General features: G+C 40.8%; 1 protein-coding gene across 1 annotated transcript in view; it reads right to left on the bottom strand.

Moving 5' to 3' along the window:
- The window catches only part of GXYLT2 (glucoside xylosyltransferase 2), an 83,647-nt gene that overhangs the window by 16,328 nt on the left and 43,521 nt on the right, over window positions 1-23,798 (bottom strand). Inside the window, 2 exon segments of the mRNA XM_004419924.3 lie at window positions 839-962; window positions 2,077-2,328. Of these exon segments, the coding sequence (XP_004419981.2) occupies window positions 839-962; window positions 2,077-2,328 (376 nt within the window).

Here is a 23,798-nt window from a genome sequence, read left to right as displayed (position 1 = left end):
TTAGGTTTTATTTCAGAATTTTGTTAAAAAACAAATAAAGGTCCATGGGAGGTGCTTCCAGGGTGACACGCAATCATAGGCAGAAGTCTTTATAAACAGGAGTCTCTATTTCAGGATTTTTAGAGACAAAGGAAAGGCCCGCATAGGTTGGGGTGAGGAGTGATTTTTTTTCCTCAAAGATCTTTCTCACGGAGAAAACATGGTTTTCACTTTAATGGTATTAAGTAAGGTGTCAGCAAAGAAGAAAGAAAAGAAGGAAATTTTATTAGCTTTAGGTGTCAATCTAAAAACACAGACCAGAAATTTTCATCTTCCTCCCTCACTCAGCCCCATCAAATCATTGACTTAACAATATAAGAAGAATTTCTCTTGCCCCAGATGAAAAGAAAAAGGGATTGGGGAATCTGAGTCCTCAATGTAGGCTCTTAACCCTGAACAAGTCACTGAACTGTAAGGATCTCAAGAATCAATTCCCTTCAATCTAGCCATTGTTCAGGCGATGGAGGAGGGCCTCATGCCTAGATTATAATGTTTTCATTTAGTTCTGTGCCTCCCATTAATTTTGACTGTACTTCTTAGAAGAATGGTGCAGCAAAATCTAAAAGATATTCTTGAAAAATGGAATCCAGTGTTGGAGGTTTCAACATTTGGCCTTTTGTGTCAGCAGCAGAAGGACCCGGCCCCGTGAAATTCCCAGGGGGGCGGATGAAAGGGCGCACTTCCCAGGGGAACACAGGCACAATTCAAGCTTCGTCAATAGCAGACCAGGCTGGAATGAGCTCTGTGGGGCGAGGTGGGCGTCCTCCCACACAAACGGCATTCTCGAAAGAGAACCTACCTGGATTGAAATAAAAAATAATATTTAATAAATCCTGGTCTCCCCACGTGATGGCATTCTTGTACTTCTGGTACAGAGGGTATAACATGTCCTCCCAAGGCAAGCCTGTTGGAATCATGCTGTTCTGGAAAAGAGAAAACCATCAGGGCAGCTGAGGCAGAGCAAATACATCTTGTCCGTCCGCTGAGAAACAATGTAGAGACTGGTTCTCCCCACCCGCTGGGAATGAAGCAAATAGAGGAGGGGTCCTGCTGGCTGCAAGGCAGAGGACAAAGCAAAACTAGGACTGTAGATTGCAGGATTCTGCCAGATGTACACATGGATACCAGACGGACCAGGAACTGGTAATTGGGACTACGGTTTCTCCTTAGAAACACATGCCCCAAATTCCACCTCTTCTTTACGCTTAATTCTTGCCTCCGAAGTGAAGGAATAAAATACAGATAGCAGAATTAAGGCATCTTAAGGAAAAAACACCCTTTCTTTGTCTTAAAATAATTATTTGCCTTTAAAATAAAAGCAACACAGTCATAGACTATTCAAACAGCATACAAAGATCTAAAATAAAAAAGTAAAAATATTCTTCCTCCATTCTCCTATCCTTCCCATTCCCACTTTCCCTAGAAGTATCCACAGTGAACAATTAATGGTCTCTTAGGTATTTTTCCGGAAATTTCTAAGGCATAAAAGGGATCACACTCTACGGTATCATGCTTTGTTGCATTTTAATTTTTTCACTTAATATTTTTTAGAGATCTTACTTATCCCACTTACAGATTTACCTAATTCTTTTTAATAGGAAGATAATTTTTTTTTGACTAGTTCTCTACTGATGTTCATTTAGGTTCTTTCCAATTAAAAGATGAGGCCATGAACAGCCTTGTACAAACATCTCTGTGTACATATGTAAATATATTCCTCAGGCAATTCCAAGAAATTTTCCATGGTTTTTGAAATCTTGCATACACACAGAGTTTGAACATTATGGAATTCAGAAATACAACATAATATTCCCGAACGGTAACTCTGCTGAAGCATTAAATTCCATAATCACCTGGGCTTTCCTGAACAAACAAATATGTCATAACTTTCCAAATACTTTTCTTTTCCCTCATTCCTTCTATCCTCACCTATAAGCCACCAACTTCCAAAATCAGCATAATGACACTCTAGGAATGTCACTGTTGAAAAGACAAAGTCTTGATTTTTAAACAAGGAAGTATAAAATACTTCCTTACCTTGAACTGGGCACTTCTTATACGAGTTAAATTCATCAGCATGACTCCGGAATTAACTCCTGCAGAGCCATAGAAAGGGTGCCGAGCAAAGCGGCTGTACCAGCCAATCTTGGGGATTTCATGCTCCGGGGCCATGGCTGCAAGCTGGGTGGAATTAAATTGCCTCAGAAGCTTCCAGATGTCATCCACAGGTCTCAGAAAGAGAACGTCAGTGTCCACGTAGAGAAGGGAGTCCACATCCTTTAAAATCACCTTTGTGTGTATTAGGGGAAGAGGGAGAAAACAAAAGCAAGTTAGAAACAAAGAAAATGGCCTGATATATCGATGATGCCACCAATTTCATTGTTTAATGTTGGATTATAGAAAGGGTACCACTCTTAGCTCCCATTTCAACCTTTTCCTTTGACTCGAGGGATAAGTGTCAATCAAGGGGTGGAGACTCAAAGGAAGACAAATCTTGATCTAGATTGGCCCGATTGTGGGATCCTGGACTATATTTGGTAGGGGTCGAACTTTCAAAGGAATGAAAACATCAGCAAATTACTGTGGCTCTCTCTTCTACTTCCATCCTCCACCAATGCCATCTGTCTTTCTCAGTTTTTTTCTTGGAACAGCTAGGTCTAGTATTAGATAACTTCAAGTGGACAATCTCTAGACCAGTTTATGCCAGGCCTCGGGGGTAAATACTGTCTCTGGATCCATTTCTTCTAGTGTTGATGGGTATGGCTCTGCATCTTTTTGAAATGATATTTTTAGCTAAGATTTGACCTGGGGAATAGGCAAAGCAAGTCACTGGCCAGCTTTGTTTGCAGATCAGGGATCGGCAAACTTTTTCTCTAAAGGGCCGGACAGTAAATATTTCAGGCTGTGTTGCAACTACTCAACTCTGCTGTTGTAGTAATGGAGGCAGGCATCAAAAATATATAAACAAATGAACGAGACTATGTTTCAATAAAACTTTATTTAGGGAGACTAAAATTTGAATTTCATATAATTTTCAGATGTCATAACATCTTCTTTTGATTTTTTTCAACCATTTGAAATATAAAAGCCATTCTTGGCTCATGTGCTACGGTTTGCTGACCTCTGTTGTAGATCATTCAAGCCAGCCACCTTAAGCAAATGAGTTCTCCTGTGGTAATTGCCTAGCTTACCAGAGTCTTGCCCTGGGGTTTGAGACTTGAATGCCTTAGTTAGTAATAGTGTTACTTGCACAGTTCTGCCTTGGTTCCCCAAATTTAGGGGCAGTGTAACCAAGGAAGGATTTGAATTTTCCTGGATCCCTTGCCTAACATCATCCTGACACCACAACAACACTTGTTATGGCCTAAATATCTGTGTCCTTCCAAAATTCATATGTTGAGGCCCAAGCCCCACTGTGACGGTGTTTGGAGATAGGGTCTTTGGGAAGTAATTAGGGTAAGATAAAGTCATGAGGGTGGAGGCCTCCTGATGGGACTGTGTTCTTATCAGAGACATCAGAGACTTAGCTGTTCCAAGAAAAAACTAAGACAGACAGATGGCCTTATTGGAGGATAGAAGAAGAAGACAGAGCCACAGTAATTAGCTGATGTTTTCATTCCTTTGAAAGTTCATCCTCTACCAGAGAGCTTGCTCTCTCTCTCCATCATGTGAAGACACAACAAGAAGGCAGCCGTCTGTAAGCCAGGAAGAGGGCTCCCATCAGAACCCGACCACGCTGACTCCCTCATCTCAGACTTCCAGCCTCCAGAACTATAAAAAAATAAATTTCTGGGGCCGGCCCCGTGGCTTGGTGGTTAAGTGAGTGCGCTCCACTGCTGGCAACCCGGGTTCGGATCCCGGGCTCGCACCAACGTGCTGCTTCTCTGGCCATGCTGAGGCCGCGTCCCACATACAGCAACTAGAAGGATGTGCAGCTATGACACACAACTATCTACTGGGGCTTTGGGGGGAAAAAATAAATAAATAAAATCTTTAAAAAAAAGAAAAAATTTCTGCTGTTTATGCCATCCAATCTACAGTATTTTGTCATGGCAAGCTGACTAAGACAACACTCCATTGGGATCCCCAATGTTTAAAATTGATGAACATGTGCACTATATGATACACGTATCACAGAAATTTCAGTCTTGAATAATTGCAAAGCTTACATGATTAGCAGCAGAATTTATCTTTCCTTCTTCATCTACCAGAGGAATCAATTTTATAAACCAATAACATGAAATTAAAAATAATGATCATCTATCATTTCATAAAAGATTATCTTGACATCCATCTTAAAAACCGGATCCTAATTTCAGAATCAGGATGAATTTTTTATATTGAATACACAAGCTTTAAAAAATCTCCCACATTGGGGCCGGCCCAGTGGTGCAAGTGGTTAAGTGCGCACGCTCCACTGCGACGGCCCGGGGTTCGCCGGTTCGGATCCCGGGCGCTCACCCATGCACCGTTTGTTGAGCCATGCTGTGGTGGCGCCCCATATAAAGTAGAGGAAGATGGGCATGGATGTTAGCCCAGGGCCAGTCTTCCTCAGCAAAAAGAGGAGGATTGGCAGATGTTAGCTCAGGGCCGATCTTCCTCACACACAAAAAAAAATCTCCCACATTATCCTTACTTTTTCTTCTTATTTTGCCATGGAAAGGTAAAAACTTCGCTACAGATTAGCACTAGTCTGCTGACTTTTTTTTTTTTTTTAAATCTCAACTCTAGAGTACTGTGGAAGAAAGGCAAACTCTCTACAGAAGTATTAGTAAATGCATGTTATGATATAAATTATGTATCACATGTAAATACAATTATGATGTCTTGCATGCCCAAGACCATCTCAAGGACTCAACAGCCTGCCAATCTTATTTTACTGGGAAGGAAAACTAACACACAGAAAAGTGTTCTGTCCAGGTTAATGAGTCAAATAATGCTAATGATTGTTGGATTTTCGCTAATAAGGTTATAGCAAGATAAAGTCACTTTTTAGAATGTGTTAAGGGAACAAAAGACTGCACAGTGTTCCAATAAAAAGCTAATTTAGAATTACAGGATCAGGGCCGGCCCTGTGGCTTGGTGGTTAAGTGCGCGCGCTGCAATGCTGGTGGCCCGGGTTCGGATCCCGGGTGCGCATCGAGGCACCACTTCTCCGTCCATCCTGAGGCCGAGTCCCACATACAGCAACTAGAAGGATGTGCAGCTATGACATACAACTATCTACTGGGGCTTTGGGGGGAAAAAATTAAATAAATAAAATCTTTAGAATTACAGGATCAGAGAGGAAGAGAAAGCTATTTCAACCCATGTGGAATAGAACAAATTTCTCTTTATGGTTGATTATCTAATAAAACCTGAACAAAAAGCATATAATATTAATGTTTTAATCAATGAAGGGTTATGCAGACATCTACCCCCAAAATTTAAGCTCATTGACTTGATTAATTTTTTTTCTTGGTCTTTAATAATTATTATTCTTAAAGTTATCATTACTTTCTTCAATAAAACAAATGTGTTACCACCCCTCATTGAAACAAAAAAGAAAACAAAAAGACTTGAGGAAGGTCTGGAAAGGAAAACTAGAAAAATCTGAAGGATGGAGGTATTCCATCATGAAGCTACAGAAAGTATCTCTAATCAGGAGAGAAAAAGACAAACAAGTTGTATCAGAAATTTATAAAATCAGAACAATCTTAAATAGGGTAAAATTTTTATTTAATCCATGTCCTACTATTTTACATGCAGATTGCTCCCACTTTTTTTACTATCATAAACAACACTACAATGGGTATATTGTTAGGAAAATTTCTAAGCACATAACATGGCATTTCTTTTTAACTTAGTAAATGTTTACATGTTCAAAAATAGAAACATATTAAAGTAAATTCATTGACAGTTATTCTCCATTGTCCTTCTGTCATCAGGTCCCCACTTTAGAGGTGACCAATGTTACTGGATTGCTCTATGTTGTACTAGAGATATTTTATGCATATAAGAATAAATAGCCACACAGATACAATTCCCTCTTTCATGCTACAAATGGTAGCACGGCATACATGATGTCATCAGCCTGCTTGTTGTTTTTTTTTTAAACAAAACAACACATGTAGGAGGGCTTTCCATATCAGTCATAAAGATTTTCTTTATTATTTTTTCTGCCTGTATAGTATTCCATTGTGTGGATCTACCATAATTTATCTAGTTACCTACTGTAGAACATTTAGGTTCTTCTCAAGTTTTTGTTATTACAAACAATGTCACAATGAAAAACCTCCTCGTCTTAATTCATTTCAAATACATCTGTAGGGTAAATTCATTAAAATATAATTCCTTAGTCAAAGAACACATGTATTTGTAAATCCGATAGATACTGCCAAACTACTTTCCTAGAAGCGGACCAATTTAGGCTTCTACCAGCAATGTAAGAGGGTGCCTCTTCCCCCTCATCTTCTCCAGCACAACGCATGATCAGACTTTAGGGTTCTGGCCTACAAGGAAGCATACTTCAGAGGGTCGTGGTCTAACAACTCAGTTTAGTTCATAATTTCCTACCAGTCTTGCTCTGGAGGGCTGGCCTGGGATCTAGCACTGTAGCAGGAGGTGACGCAAGTCTGGAAGACAAGTGACGAGCTTTGAGGAACTCTTGAATAACAGTGCTGGTTCCCATCAGATGCAACCACCCAGGCCCAGATCCGAATCCTCATGGGTGGGAAGCCCTCTACACAGTCCTTCTCCAGACCCATACCTAATCCCTCCTCTGATGAGGTTTGATTCTGGAGACACGCTCTCTGGGCTAGGACTGAGGGACAAGGAAGAAAAACTTATCAATAAATTTCCAGCTACTGCTTTCAGTAAACTCGTGAGTCTTCAGCTAAGATGACAAACCCAATTCCGCCTAAACTAGAAATGGCAAACCAGGGCCTATGGGTCAAATTCAGCCCATGGGTGGTTTTTTTTTTAAATACATAGCGTTTTAAAAAAATGTGAATCAGTTGCCAACATTTTTTAAAAACTGGAGCTTTCTCAAAAATATCCGAATTTCTGTCTTCTTTTGAAAAATCTATAGCTCAGGCAAGAACAGCCTGAATCCTACAAGGGAAACATCTGCTGGTGCTTGGTCACAGGCGCCCCCTACATTCTCAGTTCATTCATCTAATAAACATTTATGGAGGGTCCACGAGGTACCAGGTGTGACCAGCAGTGACCAAGACAGACAAAAACCTCTGTAGTCATGAAGGAGTCAGATGATAAACAAGACAAATATATTGATTATATAGTATATAAGCAGGTGAAAAATAGAGCAGAAAAAGAGACTAGGGTTTTCGGTATGGAGGAGTTTGCAATTTTAAATATGGCAATTGGGAAGGTCTCACTCAGAAGGAGATGAGCAAGTGCAAATAAAGCGGGAGCAGGGCGGGCCCACTCTCAGAAGAGCAGGGGGCAGCTGTGACTGGACCACGCTGAGCAACAGGAAGAAGAGTCCGAGAAGAGGATGGACGGGTAAAGGTGGGCTGGTCCCTCAGGGCTTTGTTTGCCCTTGGAAGAAATTCAGCTTTTGCTCTGAGTGAGACGAGAGCCACTGGAGGGCCTTTAACAGAGGAGTGACATGATCTGACTTAGATGAAATGACCACTATGGATGCTGCGCTGAGAACAGACGATTGGGGAGCACAGGGGAAGCGGGGCAACCAGTTAGGATGCTATTTTCCTAATTCAGGTGAGATGCGATGGTGGCTTGGCCCAGGTGGTAACAACTCAGGGAGTGAGAGAAGTGGTTGAATCCTAAACATAGTTTGAAGATAGAGCCAACAGGATATTCTGACGGACTGGATGTGAAATGTGAGAGTAAGAGAAAAGTCAAGGGCAACTCCAAGGATTTTAACCTGAGCAACAGGTGCGATGGAGTCGCCTTTAACTGAGATTGCACCTGCCGTGTGTCATTCCTGAGTTTCCTGTCTGGCCCTTGCAGGTATGCGTTGGAGTTAGCAGCTGCTGATCATAGCTCCCTCCCTCCTCCTCTGCAGCTGCCCTCCCTGAAATATAAAGAAGCCCATGGTGGTCCTGGGAAGGGATCCATTGTTGGTGGGTGTCTGGGGTGACAGTCGTGTCATCTAATTCTTGACCACAGAGGCAGTCACACAGGTGTGAGCTTGTTAAACTAAGCATAGAGAGTTTTGATGTGCTCTTTTTGGTCTGTAGATCATATTTCAAATCAGAAACACAAAAGTAGCCCTCACGGTACATCTCAGAGAGGTGATAGAGGATAGCCCTGAAGAATCTTGAGTCTGGCATCCCTGAGTTCAAATCCAGGCAGCATGACCCCCTAGCCCTGTGACTGGACAAATTCCTCAGTCTTTCCAGGCCTCAGCTACCCATTTGCAGAATGTGGAAAGCAAAGCCACCACCACCACCTCTCTTCTGGGGTTGTCACAATGACCCAGTGAAATAAAACCCATGAGGTACTCAGTACAGTGGCTGGTACATAGTAAGTACGCAATAAATAGCACTGTTGTTACTGTAAGAAGTCTTTGTGTTTTCCCTTTTAAAGTGTCAAGTGTAATTAGTTACCCTTTGCATCAACACCCACAGTACTTCAAAACTTCAAAAAGCCTTTTATATAGTCAGGGTCAAGCTGAGAAATAATACATTTTTTGAACTTTTCTAATATCATAATCCACTTAGTACCTTGACTGAAAACAAGAACATAGGGCCTTTTTACTCTTTATCTGAAAAAATAAAAGACCAGGAAAAAATCCCCACTCTTTCTATAACATTGCATCTCTGGAGGCTAATTCCGCAGCAATTATTGCTGGTATTAATTTGAAGAGGATCATTTTCGGCCATGTTACAATGGCAAGAGGAATATTTACCAAAAGGATATAAAATTAGCCATTCTAATTCCCTTATGGAAATCAGTCAGCACTAGAAATGAGGCCTTTGTTTTCTTAGAGAAGGGGGAAAAGAGGCAGCACACAATAGCTATTTGTACCCAATGTGCTGGCTGTGATGAGTGTTCCTGCCCCCGCTCCATTCATGGCCCCGACCTGGGCAGCTGCTTCTGGGGGACCCTGCAGGCTCTCTGTACCAGGTGAGGACAGGAGCCCAGCCACAGGCAGCAAGATTATCAGCGGCTCATTGGTTGACCTTCAAGTTCGTTTTGCTCCAATCCTGTTCCGACTTTGACAGTACAACTCGCTGGTTGACAGTTTTGGGTTTGAAATCTAACTACCTGTGCTCAAATTCCATTTCCACTACTAACTGTGTGGTCTTGGGCAAGCTGCTTAAGCCTCCTGAGCCTTAGTGTCCTCATCTTGTAAACGGGATTGGTAACCCACTTCATGGTGCTGCTGGGATGATGAAATGAGATAACGTGTGAGAAGCCCCTGGTATGCACACAGTCAGGACTCAGTGCTGTGTGATGTGAGCATCCCACGCTCACGAGGGCCACGTTCCTTGACTCAGCCCAGGTGACGAGTAACTGGCTGTAGTCGCAGCAGCAGCAGTAGTGGAAGAACGAGGCATAGTCCCTGTTCTCAAGGAGCTTTAAGGGGGAGACAGATAAGAGGCGAAGCAAAGTGAGGTGTGCATGACGATACGGGTAGCACAGAAGCACACAGAAGATGAGGACTGAATTTAGGACTCTAAATCCTAAATCAGTCTGGAGTGAAAGCAGTGAAGGTTTCCCAGAAGAAGCGACGTTTAAACTGAGACATAAGTAAGTAAAGAGCAGGGCAAAGAGTGTTGAAGGTAACGTGTGAAAAGGTGACCCAGAGAGAGCATGGGACAGGACAGGACGGCAAGTTGCTTGGTGGGGCTGGAGCTTACGGCAGAAGAGCCAGGGGTGGTGAGAGATTCAGCTGGCAAAGAGGGCAGGGACCTGATCAGGAGCTGTGCTGACCAATTTGGACTTGATCCCGAGAGCAATGGGGAGATGTTAAACGATTTGAGCCAGAGACCTCGGGGTCTGATGCTTCTTTTCCCACCCATATCACCCACATCCAATCCTCAGCAAATCCCATAGGTTCTACCTCCAAAATACTTCTGAATCTGCCCATTTCTCTCCCTCTCCACTGCCTCACCTTGAGTCCAAGGCTCCATGACAACTCCCCTGGAATTCTGGAAAGGTCCGTTCACTAGTCTCACTGTGTCCACACTTGGCCCCTCCAATCTGTTCCTCAAAGAGCAGCCAGAGGGATTTTTAATATCCATTATGATTTTTTTCTTTGACGCATGGGTTATTTATCAAGTGTGTTCTTTGATTTCAAAATATTCGAGATTTTCCAGACATCTTTTTGTTATTCATTTCTAATTTAATTCCCTTGTAGTCAGGGAACATACTCTGCATGATTTCAATCCTCTAAAATTTACTGAGACTTGTTTTACGGCCCAGCATATGGTCTATCTTGGTGAATGTTCCCCGTACATTTGAAAAGAACGTTTATTCTGCAGTTGCTGGGTGGAGTATTCTATAAATTCTCTAGCTGTCAGTTAGGTTGTTTGGTTGATAGTGTTGTCAAGGACTTCTATGTCTTTACTGATTTTCTGTTTGTTTATCATAACCACAGGAGCTCCATGGAGTTTTATCTTCAGACAAAGAAAGAGAGGAGAAATGTGAAGTTACTGCAAATTCATTTACATCAACAGATATGATTTGGGAACCATCATTAATTTTCACACTACTCATAGTTGATTATCAAAAGAGGAGTGCTGAAGTCTTCAACTCTGACTGTGGATTCCTCTATTTCTCCATTTATCTAAGAATGGTTTTGCTTTATACATTTGGAAGTTCTGTTATTAGGTGCACACTCATTTAGCATGGTTTACATCTTCCAGATACACTGATCTTTATGCCATTATGAAATGGCCAGAGGGCTTTTTAAAAAACTTACATTAGAGAATGCCACTTTCATCTCTAAACCCCTTGAAGACTTTTCGCTGCACTGTAGTCACACGTGTACCATGGTCCATAAAAGGCTCTGCAGGATGGACATGCTCTGTCCACCTCTCCAACCTAGTCTTCTATCAGTGGCATTCTTTCACCTCCTAGCTGAACCTAAGGCTTCAGGGCCTTAAAGTTTTCATTATCCCTCTGTTACTGTCAAAGTCAGCAGAAGGTGGGGAGCAAAATGAACTCCATAGGGAGCCAATGAGTTCCTAATTCTCTTCTTGCCTACAGCAGTGTTTCCCCTGTCAGAGATGCTCTTAAGTCTTTGCTTAGATAGAAACGAACACATAAGTCCTCTCTTTCAGAAAGAAAACAAAGTTGAAACTACGAATTTCTCATTTAAGAGGAACTGTCTTTTGGAACGTTCTCTCACTTCTCTCCCAAAGTTCACGACACCCAAGGTGAAGAAGATGAGGTCCGCAAATGTGCTTAAAAACAGCATCTTTATTGATTATGAAATACATGTGCAGCCCCCGATGCTTTGGTCAGTTTCAAGATTTGTGAACTATTGCTTTAGATAATTACCTAAAGAATCAAAAAACTACAATTAGTGTGAAAATTAATGATGTTCCTAAATCATACCTATTGATGTAAATGAATGAGCAGTGACTTTGCATTTCTCCTCCCTTTCTGTGGGTCTGGAGATTAAGCTCATGGAGCTTCTGTGATCTAGGACAAGCAACTTCCCGGGCCTGTTAGTGAAGTGCTACCCAGGCTTTCCAGCTGTGAGGCAGAGCTTTCTACTTAATATTCTCGAACACCCAGCTCTGACTCATGCTTTAGATCAGAGCTCAGCAGTCACCTCCTCAGTAAGGCTTTCCCGGAGAACTCCCTCCTCTCTCCCTCCAGTCTCTTCATCACGACACCCTACTTATCTCTTTCCATCACTTCTCACAACCAGTGGCCTCTGTTAAATTATTTTCTCATTGATTGCTCCCCTCCCCCCGTTAAAACAGAAGCTCCATGAGGGCAGGGACCTTCTGGGTCTAGCTGATTTTTAAAGTTTGTGTGCCTAGCGGGTATCAGGCATCCAACAAACGTTTCCACAAACTAAGGAATTCAACTGCTGAACTCCCTCAGAACCACTGCAACTTTAAATATGTTTCAAGGCTGATGGTAGAAGAGAAGGACAGGTCCTGAGAGATGAGATGGCCTATGAACAACTGAAGCATAGAAGATCCAAGTTCCTGAAGGGAAAACCAACATAACACCAACCACACAGAATATCCTTCTTTTGCTGCTACGTGTGGTCCAGTACATCACCCTCCGGGCCTCTGCTGACGGGACAGCTAGGTCGCTAAGTACATCATTCCATTTCCTTACCTCTCTAGCATTTCTAAAAGACCCAGAAAACTGAAGGAATAGAAAGAGAGCGGGGGGAGAGAAGGACAGAACAGAAGCAAAGACAAAGAAGCCATTTAGATTCAAGGAGAACTGAACTCCAGAGTGGGAACCTCAGGAAAACGATGTTAGTGATAATCAGGAGAAGGAAAACATATTTAAAGAGGGTTAAAGTCGAAGGTGGAAAGAGAGAGGAGGAAAGGACAAGGTTTCAAGAAGAAAAAAAGAAACACTTGATTTTTGCCAAGTGAAGACATCTCCCACATATATGAAAAACAGAGAGACTTAAATATAACTAAAATAGCCACAGTTCATCTACGCAGAACCAGCAAGTCACAGTCTCCATAAATCCTGAATCAGATTATGAGTAAAGGAGCGATGCTCCCTATGGAAAGACACAAGAAATGCAGACACTATTTCAGTTTGGGAAGATGAAAACATCCTGGAGACGGATGGCGGTGGTGGCTACACAACAACGTGCATGCACTTAATGCCACAGAACCGTACACTTAAAAATGGTTAAAATGGATAAAAACATTTTATGTTACGTATATTTTACCAAAATTAAAAATAGGAAAAAAGAAATACGGACACCATTCTTATATTTTTTCAGTTAAAATAAAGTTTGCTTTACCTAATGTACTCTATGGTGTTTACTCACCTATTTCTACCTTTGCTCATTTTTACTTCCCTAAACCAAATATATTTGACGAGCAGTTTCCAAGATAATCTTTCACTTTCACAATTATATCAGGTCCCTCTCCTTTCTTTTTTCCTTTTCTTGTTTTGAGCATCAGTCATTCCTGCGGCACACGCTTCTCCAGCTCAGATGTCCATCATGGCTCACCAAGAGGCCATCTCTGCCCAGAGAGCAGCACGGACAGCACCCGCTCTGCTGCCTGCCTCCTCCTCTCTCTCACAGAGAGAGAGATTCTCTCCCTCGGGGAGATCCTGGGGAAAACGCTTGGTGTCCCCACTCCCCCTCATTCTATAGGAAGATAAATCGGAAAGAATAGGGTTTCTAGGGCCATCTGGACCGTCTCCTCTGGCACCAAAATTCCTGCATCCCCAAACCAAAATCAGACAGGAAAAGGAAGTCTACATTTCAACATATATTTTCAATTTGATGAAAATAAGTTCTCTTTTCCTCTACCATTCTGTCACAGTCTTTTTCAAAAAATGCACACTGGACCTACATTGAAGCAGGCTATTCCAGAGACAATAATTATTGAGGAAAGGGAGAAAGCCACATAATAGTGAATATTTCCACTGATGGCTGAATAACCTCTGAGAGATCCTCTAGTAAACAGAGGTGAAGATCTGAAAGACGCGAAACCATCATTAAAAGGGGCAATAGCCTAAGACGTCAATATAAATAATAATTCCATAAAATAATTAGGTAGATAAGCTATTATTCTGACCAAATAATTATAATAATTGTAAACACCTATATAGCACTTATTCTGTCCTCGATACTATTCAACCAGCTTTCCCATATTAACTCATTTAATCCTCACAACAATCTAATGAGGTAGCACTATTATGATTCCCATTTTATAGATGATGAAACTGAGACACGAGAGAGGTTAAGTAACTTGCCCAAGGTCACACAGCTATACTAAATATCCAATCAGCAGATATTTTTGTCAATAAAGTAATTTAAAAATGTAAAGGAATAATAATCCCTTTGCTTATTTAGCACTTGTTATATGTTAAGCATTATTTTGGGCATTCCATGTACATTGTTGCCAGTGCCTCAACAACCCTGCTAGGGTGGTATTATTACCCCCATTTAACAGATGAACTTAAATAGCTTAGCTCAGGTCACCACTAGTAAATGGCAGCAACTGGATGAAACCGGGGCTCTTTGATGCCAAAGCACACGTTCCTTCTGCTCTACCATGCTGATTTTCTCCTAACACGAAGCAGTACCATGTCACAATGCAAATGACGGACATGGGTAGGGTTAGAGCAGTTGTTCTTAAACTTCAGCGCACATGAGAATCATCTAAGAAGCTCGTTTAAGATGCAGATTCTCAGGCTCTACCTCCAGATTCTGTATTATTAGGTCTGGTGTAGGCCCCAGGAACCTGCATATTATATGTATGTATGTATGCATGTGTTTTCTTTTTTTTTTTTTTTTTAATTTTTTGTTTATTGCAGTAACATTGGTTTATAACATTGTAAAAATTTCAGGTGTACATCATTGTACTTCTATTTCTGCATGGACTACATCATGTTCACCACCAAAATACTAATTACAACCCATCACCACACACATGTACCGAATTATCCCTTTCACCCTCCTCCCTCCCCCCTTCCCCTCTGGTAACCACCAATCCAATCTCTGTCCCTATGTGTTTGTTTATTGTTGTTATTATCTACTACTTAATGAAGGAAATCATACGGTATTTGACCTTCTCCCTCTGACTTATTTCACTTTGCATTATACCCTCAATGTCCATCCATGTTGTCACAAATGGCTGGATTTCGTCGTTTCTTATGGCTGAGTAGTATTCCATTGTGTATATATACCACAGCTTCTTTATCCATTCGTCCCTTGATGGGCACTTAGGCTGCTTCGAAGTCTTGGCTATCGTGAATAAGGCTGCAATGAACACAGGGGTGCATGTACCTTTGCAAATTGGTGTTTTCAAGTTCTTTGGATAAATACCCAACAGTGGAATAGCTGGATCATATGGTAGTTCTATCGTTGATTTTTTGAGGAATCTCCATACTGTTTTCCATAGTGGCTGCACCAGTTTGCACTCCCACCAGCAGTGTATGAGAGTTCCCTTCTCTCCACATCCTCTCCAACACATGTTGTTTCCTGTCTTGTTAATTATAGCCATTCTGACGGGCGTGAGGTGATATCTCATTGTAGTTTTGATTTGCATTTCCCTGATAGTTAGTGATTTTGAACATCTTTTCATGTGTCTGTTGGCCATCTGTATATCTTCTTTGGAGAAATGTCTGTTCAGGTCTTTTGCCCATTTTTTAATTGGGTTGTTAGTTTTTTTGTTGTTGAGATGCATGAGTTCTTTATATATTTTGGAGATTAAGCCCTTATCAGATGTATGGTTTGCAAATATCTTCTCCCAGTTGTTAGGTTGTCTTTTCGTTTTGTTGATGGTTTCCTTTGCTGTGCAGAAGCTTTTTAGTTTGATGTAGTCCCATTTGTTTATTTTTTCTATTGTTTCTCTTGCCCGGTCAGATGTGGTGTTTGAAAAGATGTTGCTAAGACTGATGTGGAAGAGCGTACTTATGCATGTGTTTTCTTTTTTTTTTTTTTTAAAGATTTTATTTATTTTATTTTTCCCCCCAAAGCCCCAGTGGATAGTTGTGTGTCGTAGCTGCACATCCTTCTAGTTGCTGTATGTGGGACTCGGCCTCAGGATGAATGGAGAAGTGGTGCCTCGATGAGCACCCGGGATCCGAACCCGGGCCACCAGCATCGCAGCGCACGCACTTAACCACCAAGCCACAGGGCCGGCCCTATGCATGTGTTTTCAAATTTTTATTTTGAGATCATTTTAGATTTACGGAAGAGTCGCAAAAAGAGTCCACAGAGTTCCCAGGTACTCTTCACCGAGCTTCCCCTTGTGTTATCATCTTACATAACCACTGATCACTTATCAAAACCAAGAAATTGACCTTGGCACAGTACTATTAACTAAACTATAGAATTTACTCTGATTTCACCAGTTTTCCCCACTAATGTCCTTTTTTCCATTCTAAAATCCAATCGAGGATCCCACATTGCACTGAGTTCTCTCTCATGTGTCCTTAGTCTCCTCCAATCAGTGACAATTCCTCAGCCTTTCCTTGTCTTTTCATGAGCTTCAGACCTCTGAAGAATACTCGTCAGTTACTTTGTACAAAGTCCCTCAGTTTGGGTGTCTGGTGTTTTCTCGTGATTAGACTGAGGTTATGCACTGTCGGGAGGACAGCACAGACTGAAGCGCCCTTCACAGCGTATCATGTCTGGGCGTACAGGATGCAGAGAGGTATTGTCAGTGACATGAACCCTGAGCACTTGGCTGAGGTGCCGTCTGCCAATATTCTCCATGGTAGGCTTACTATTTTCCCCTTTGTAATGACCATATATTTTGGAGGAGACGCTTTGAAACCATGTAAATATCCTGTTTCTGGTTAAACTTTCACCCCCTAATTTTAGCATTCACTGGTAGATCTTACCTGCGGTAATTAGTACTGTGGTGTTCTAATGATGACTTTCTCTTTCCCTCATTCTTTCTACATATATTAATTGGAATTCTTCTATAAGGAAGAGTTTTCATTTCCCCCCATTCATTTATTTATCCAGTAATTTATTTATATTTGTATGGACTTATGGAAAATTATTTTATTTTGGGGGGCGGTTATATTCAATAGCATCATTATTATTATTTTTTTTTATAAAGATTTTATTTATTTAATTTTTTCCCCCCAAAGCCCCAGTAGATAGTTGTATGTCATAGCTGCACATCCTTCTAGTTGCTGTATGTGGGACTCGGCCTCAGGATGGACGGAGAAGTGATGCCTCGATGCGCACCCGGGATCCGAACCCGGGCCACCAGCATTGCAGCGCGCGCACTTAACCACCAAGCCACAGGGCCGGCCCAATAGCATCATTATTTATTTTGTTGCTCTGCTTTCTAGCACTACAAGACATTCCAGGCTCATCTTGCACTTTCCCTGCCCTCAGCCCTGGAATCAACCAGTTCCCCAAAGAGTCCTGGTTCCTTTTATTGGAGGATGGAATTTGGAAATCAAGATCTGGGCACTAGGTGTGCTCATTGCTACTGGGGTGTCACTGCTTCTAGCCTCTCTCAGTAGATGAGCTAGGAAATACATGTATGTATACTAACCAGTGTATACACACATATCTATAATTATCTATCTGCCTATCTATCTGCCTATCTATCTATCTAAAAAAAACCCATGAGTCCACATTGATACCTGATCTCAGGAGTCTGTGTACGTGTGTCTTTTAGAAATAATTTGTTAAAGGGAAAGAGAATTTTGAGCTTAGATTATTAGGGTGAGGGGCTGAGTTTTCAGTGATTGGGTATGATTTAATAAGTGAGGCTGGAGGTGGGGGAGTGGAGTGGCGAGGGTATGGTCCCCAAGCAACTGTATGGAGGAGGGTAATGTGCACAGCATCTTGGGAGGACAGTGGCAGACCCGCCTGGCTGGAACGGAAAAATCGTGATTTAGAATAATGCTGAAAAGTTACTAGGTAATCTTGGTCAGAATGCAAAGGGCCCAGAACACCAGGCGGAGGGGTCTGGACTTGAGCCTACAAGGGAACACAGACTCTGGGAAGGTTCTGAGCTGAGAATTCACATGATGAGAGGAGCATTCAAAAACCAAAAATCCAGGAGTGGCATGTAGGATGGAAGGGACACAGATGGCAGGGAGACGAGTAAACAGCTCAGTATAATCATCTTTTTCTCTATTATCATTGCCATATTTATTTTTTGTATTAATGTAAATATATCCAGACCCAGAACACCTGGTCAGAAAAAGAGACCTGTACCTTCATGGCTCTATAATTCTGGCGTGTCTGTATGTCCTTGCAAATGTGAACAGATAACTTCTGTATATTATAAACACTTTGATGTTCTTTTTTTCTCTTTCTCATTGGTTTGCCATTTAAAAAAACTAAGTTACACAATACACAAATTCATGCTTGTGTGTTATAAAAATGTACAGACAATTCAGCAATCTACAGAGTAAGAAATTCAAGTTGTTCTTTTCCTGCCTATTCCCACCACGTCACTACCCCAGGCCCCCACAACCCCCTCTCCTCTCTTTACAATTAACTAACATTAACAGTGCAGTGAATATCACCGCAGACTGTTTCTATGCATTTATTTATACATGTGATCTTTGCATGGCCAGGAATTCAGATCCTAACCCCACTGTTACCTCCTCAGAGAGCCCTACTCCCCATCGTTGTCTAAACTCTTGAATTTTTTTCCATCATTCTTATTACTACCTAAAATTAACTTATAATTTACTTTTTTTTTGGTCATTCTTCCCTGACTTGGATGTAAACTCCATGAGAGCAGAAATTCTGGATATCTTGTTCACGATCATATTTCTAGGGCTAGCCACATAATTGGGGCTCAATAAATATTGTTGAGTGAATGGCTGTGTATAAATGTTTATGTGTGTACATATATATACACACACAAATACATATACTTTGGGATTTTAAAAAATACCAATGGATTCATACTATACATACTTTCTAATTGTCTACTTTGGGATATTTCCCTTCTATTTTGGATGTGCAAAGAACAAAGAAATTTCTCTTTGGTGCTGTATATTCTCAAACATCCTCTTTGATAATGTTAAAATAGTTTAAGATAGGAGAGAGAATTATGAACACTTGGAAAGCATCATTTCTACATAGTGCCTTTTTTCCTGTGTGTGTGTTTTTTTTAATGCATTGGGAATTTGTACAAAAATAAATATTCACTCTTGATTAAATAGTGATCCACTATTTTAACTGTTTTGAGATTTTAAGTTTCATTAAATTACCAGCTTAAAATGTGGTGGTATAGGAGAAAATTAAAGTATATCAATTTTTATTTTTGCTTCTAGTATGCCCCCTTGTGGAATTACATATAACTTACATATTTATTTTTGTGAAGTTTTAGCAAAGAGCAGCGTGTACCAATGTCACGGCTACATTCACACATGTTCCCATCAAGGAAGTACTCTTCTGATCAGTTTAATCTTTGATCTCCATGCAAACAGGATTCAGATTGCCTCTGAGTTGTGCAAATCAATGATGGCTTTGTTCAGGATGGTCTCCTAAAATTCTGCCTCATCAAACTTGTGTTTGGTCTTTGATTTCATCATCTCAGCTGTGTGGCCAACTGTTATATCTGCATGCAGGACATTTTCCACAGGCCTTGCATTACTGAAGGTATCTGGTTTCTCTGTCCCATTCTGAGATAATGGCTCTCTCAGATCTTCCATCTGCTTCCATCCCTTTTGGCTTGCTTCCTCCTGTTATCAGGTGTTGCAATCCCAGCCAGCAAGCACACTCTTTCCTTGTTGGCTGTAGACATCTCGTGAGCCATGGCAACTGTCATTTAAAGCAGAATCTAGTTTCTCAGTCAGGTGGTGCCTCCTCAGAGGATGTGTTCTCTGCTAGGGAGTTGCTAGAAATAGGATCATTGGGTCACAGGAATTGTAGCTCTTCACTTGAATTGGAGGTGGTTTTCAAAGAATGTTTTCACTTTCTTTATATTTGAGAATCAAACCAAACTAACATTTACTGAGGATACATTGGGTTCCAGACTGCACACTTTTATGTGTTAAATCTTCAAACTCTCTCTACAACCCTTTGAAGCACTTGTTAAAGCCCTTTTTATAAGTCCATGCATCCATGCATCCATCCATCCTTTCTTCCTTCCACTCATCCATCCATCCAAATAGTTTTACAGAGTGCCTTCTGTTAAGATGTACTATGCATGACTCTAGGTGCTGGAGATCAAAGATATTTTCCCTGGTAGGGCTTACAAGCTAGTGAGAGAAGCCAAAAAATAAAACAAATAAACAAATTATGTAGTATTCTAACTTTTCAGATAGTAGGATAGGGGAAAAATAAAACGATGGAGGGGAGTAATTTTAAATACAACAGCCTCACTAAACAGGTAAGTCTGAACAAAGGCATATGTACTATTTTTATATCCATTTAACAGTTGAAGAATGGAAGGTTCACTGGAATCTTCCAAAGGAGGTATTTTGGAACACTTTGGGAATATTTTCTATAAGTACAGGAGAAAACTCGGGCCCTTAGAACCTGCAAGCAGGGCAGAATGACTATACCACAGGAGAAAACTGGGCTCCAATCCAGCCTCTAGGATTTCCCCAGGAAAATGATTTAACTTCCCCAAACTTCAGTTTCCTCATTTGTAAAAAGGATACAAATCAGCATATTCCTCAAAGAGTTGTAAATAGTTAATGAAATCCTAAACCTGAAGATCCTGGCACGTGTTAAGTGTAGCAGACACGGTGTGGTCTTTGGGCACCTACTGTACATTCCTCTTCTTTCAGTGGTATGTCCTGAAGACATATTTTAAAGCCCCATTTCTCAAACTATTTTCAACTTCACCTCATGGTAAGAAAGGCATTTACATCACGATTCTGGTACATGCACACATAAATATATAAAACAAAAACAAAAATTTTAAAAATAATATTTGTCTTTACTATATACAATATATGTCCATTATTCTATTCTATTTAATTTTTTAAAAAGCTGATCATAATCCACTAAATTAATTTCAAGAGTCACTTGTGGGTAATTTCCCACAACTTGAGAAACACAAGGTTCAAAGAGTTAACACAGACTTGGTAAATAATTAAATCTAGATGGAAAGACAGACAGATATATGGACAAATAAAAAATGTTGTCAATATGCCCCACCACATTTCCCACTCTCACAGCAAACAACCAATTCCAACTCTTTAAATTGATTCTTTGGGTATGTACCTCCTTGTCTCTAAATAACACGCTAAAAGAAAAACTTATTCTCTGAACTTACAGCACGTCTGACACCAAATTTGGGTGTGGCTTTTTCCACCAACCAATTCTCCAATACTCCAGACACCAACTCAGTGTCCTGCGATTCAATTATGACACTAATTACCTGAGTTAGTGCAGACCCTACAGGTTAAGGTCCCAGTCCCACAAGACTGCCCTCCTTCAGATGCCAATGAAGTAGTGGGTCCCCAGGTTACCCACATTTCTGTTTGACTTGGCTACAAATTGGGGGTTCCCATGATACCCTCCTCAGGTTCGATGATTTGCTATAACAGCTTATAGGACTCAGGGAAACACTTATTTTTATGAGTTTATTATAACGGATATGATAAAGGATATAGATGAACAGCCAGATGAAGGAGTAGACGGGGTGAGGTCCAGAAGGGTCCTGAGCACAGAAACGTCTGTCCCTGTGAAGTTTGGAGTGTGCCAGCCTCCCAGAACATGGATGTGTTCGCCAACCCAGAAGCTCTCCAAACCCCATAGTTTACAGATTTTTATGGAGGCTTCATCACGTAGGCATAGTCAATTATTAACTCAATCTCCAATCTCCCTCTCCCCTCCCTGGAGAATGGAAAGTAAGGCTGAAAGTTCCAAGCTTCTAATCATGGCTTTCTGGTTACCAGGCCCCATCCAGGATCCCACCAGGAGTCACCTCATTGGAACAAAAGACACTCCTATCACCCAGGGAATTCCAAGGGATTTAGGAACTCTGTGTAAAATGCTCCTATGACCCCATTACTCAGGAAATTACAAGGTTTTTTAGGAGCTCTTTGTCAGGAACAGGGGTCAAAGACCAAATGTTAGAATAAAGGATGCTCCTAGCACCCCTATCACTCAGGAAATTACAAGGGTTTTAGGAGCTCCGTGTCAGGAACTGGGGGCAGAGACCAAATATATATTTCTTATTATGTCACACATGCCTCATCTATTGACTCCCTACCCTGGAGGAAGAGAATTTAGCTCCCTTTCATACAGACTCCCAACCCCACCACATGTCTCATCCCCCAATACAGAGATATCAAAATATTGTTTAGATCAATATACAATGTTATCTTATGATGGCCATATAAACACTATTTCCAATTAAGCTATGGAGTGAGCCATACTTTCTCTTTCTGTACAATTCTGTTTTCCCTGAAATTGATAATTTTCTTTTTTGCAGTTGTTAGTTTGCTGAATTTTCTATGTTTATTACAGTTTCTTCCACAGCTTTCTGATTTGTTCCACACAGGATGCTGGGCAGCTGTCATCTCCCTTCCCTTGAGACTCCTCTTATGTCTTTTTTGGTAGGATTCCCTGCTCCCTGGATCCTGCATCTTCATCTTTCTTGATGCATTCCTTCATTTTGGTGGAGCACGTTATCCAGTAGCTCACCAAGAGAAGACTCAGAGGAGAAATCTTTTGAAACTGTGTACATCTGAAAATGTCTTGATTCTACCCATAAGCTTGATTTGTAGTTTGGCTGATATGGAATTCTAGGTTGGAAACAATGTTGCCTCTGAATTTTAAAGACATTGCTCCAATATTTGAGCACTTTCACCATTGCTGTTGAGAAGTTTGAAGCCCGTCTGATTTTTGATCCTTTGGTTGTGAACCTCCCCCCACTTACTGGCCCCTAACAGGATCTTCTTTTTATCCCTACTGTTCTGAAAGTTCAAGTCCTTTGTTCCATTTGATCTAGTCTGCTGTTGATCCCTTCTATGAATATTTCAGGTCAGTTATTGCATTCTTCAGCTTTGTGATTTCTGTTTGGTACTTTCTTATATTTTCTATTTCTTTGTTGAAATTCTCACTTTGTCCATGCATTGTTCTCCTGACCTTGGTGAACATCTTTATGACTGTTACTTTGGACTCTTTATCAGGCAAATTACTTATCTCCATTTCATTAAGGTCTGTTTCTGGAGTTTTATCTTCTTTTGTTTGGACATACTCCTTTGTTTCTTCATTTTCCTTGACTTTCTGTGTTGGTTTCTGCACATTAGATAAAACAGCCACCTCTCCCAGTCTTGATGGAGGGGTCTCATGTAGGAGATGAACCTTGTCAATTAGCATGGCCCAAGCTTTAGGGTGTCTCTCAAACCTTTGTGATTATCCAAGCCACCTTCTTCATTCTTAGTGGCTCCCAGTAGTTGAGGGTGTGCCAAGACCCATTTCAATGCAGGTGATGTGGGTATTTTCTTGTTTGTCCAATAGGTAGGAGTTACTCAGCTAGTTTTCGGATTTCTTTTAGAGGGAACTGCTCCATGTATAGCTGTAGATTCAGTGTGTCCATGGGGGGAGGTGAGTTCAGGGGGCTCCTATGTTGCCATCTGAAAGTTCAAGCCAATCTGCCTGATGTTGTGTGTCTTTTTTCCATCTAATATGATAGTCTTTCAGTGGGTTTCCTCAATCTGGGAATTTATGTCTTCTTGTTTTGGGAAATTTTCTTGAATTAATTTCACTGTTGATTTCCTACCCTTTATGTTCTCTGTTCTCTCTTTCCAGAGCTACTAGTGTTCAGATGTTGGATCTGTCCTCAAAGTTTCTGATCATTTCATTGCTATTCTCTATCTCATTGGTTTTTATTCTTTTTTATTCTACTTTCAGAACAATTTCCTCAATTTTTTCTTCCAGTTCTTCTATTGAGTTGTTCATTTCTGCTACCACATTTTGAATTTACAAAAGTTTTTATCTTCTAAATGTTTCATTTTTGTAGAATCTTATGCTTCTTCATGTAATCTCTTTTATTTCTCTAAGGATCCTAATGATAATTTCTTTAGAAGTTTTATTCATCCTGCATAGATTATATTCTCTAAGTCGATGGACTCTTTTTGATTGTATTGACCTCTGTCTTTCCCATGAGAGGGTTTCTTCAAATGTCGAGTGATTTCTGGATTTCTGTTAGTATTTAAAGCAGTTTGGA

Source organism: Ceratotherium simum, chromosome 5 (genome assembly GCF_057802395.1).
Source record: "Ceratotherium simum simum isolate JZ-2026a chromosome 5, ASM5780239v1, whole genome shotgun sequence".
Lineage (NCBI taxonomy): Eukaryota > Metazoa > Chordata > Mammalia > Perissodactyla > Rhinocerotidae > Ceratotherium > Ceratotherium simum.
The sequence above is the reverse complement of the archived record's forward strand: the minus strand, read 5'-3'. Positions and strand labels throughout refer to the sequence as shown.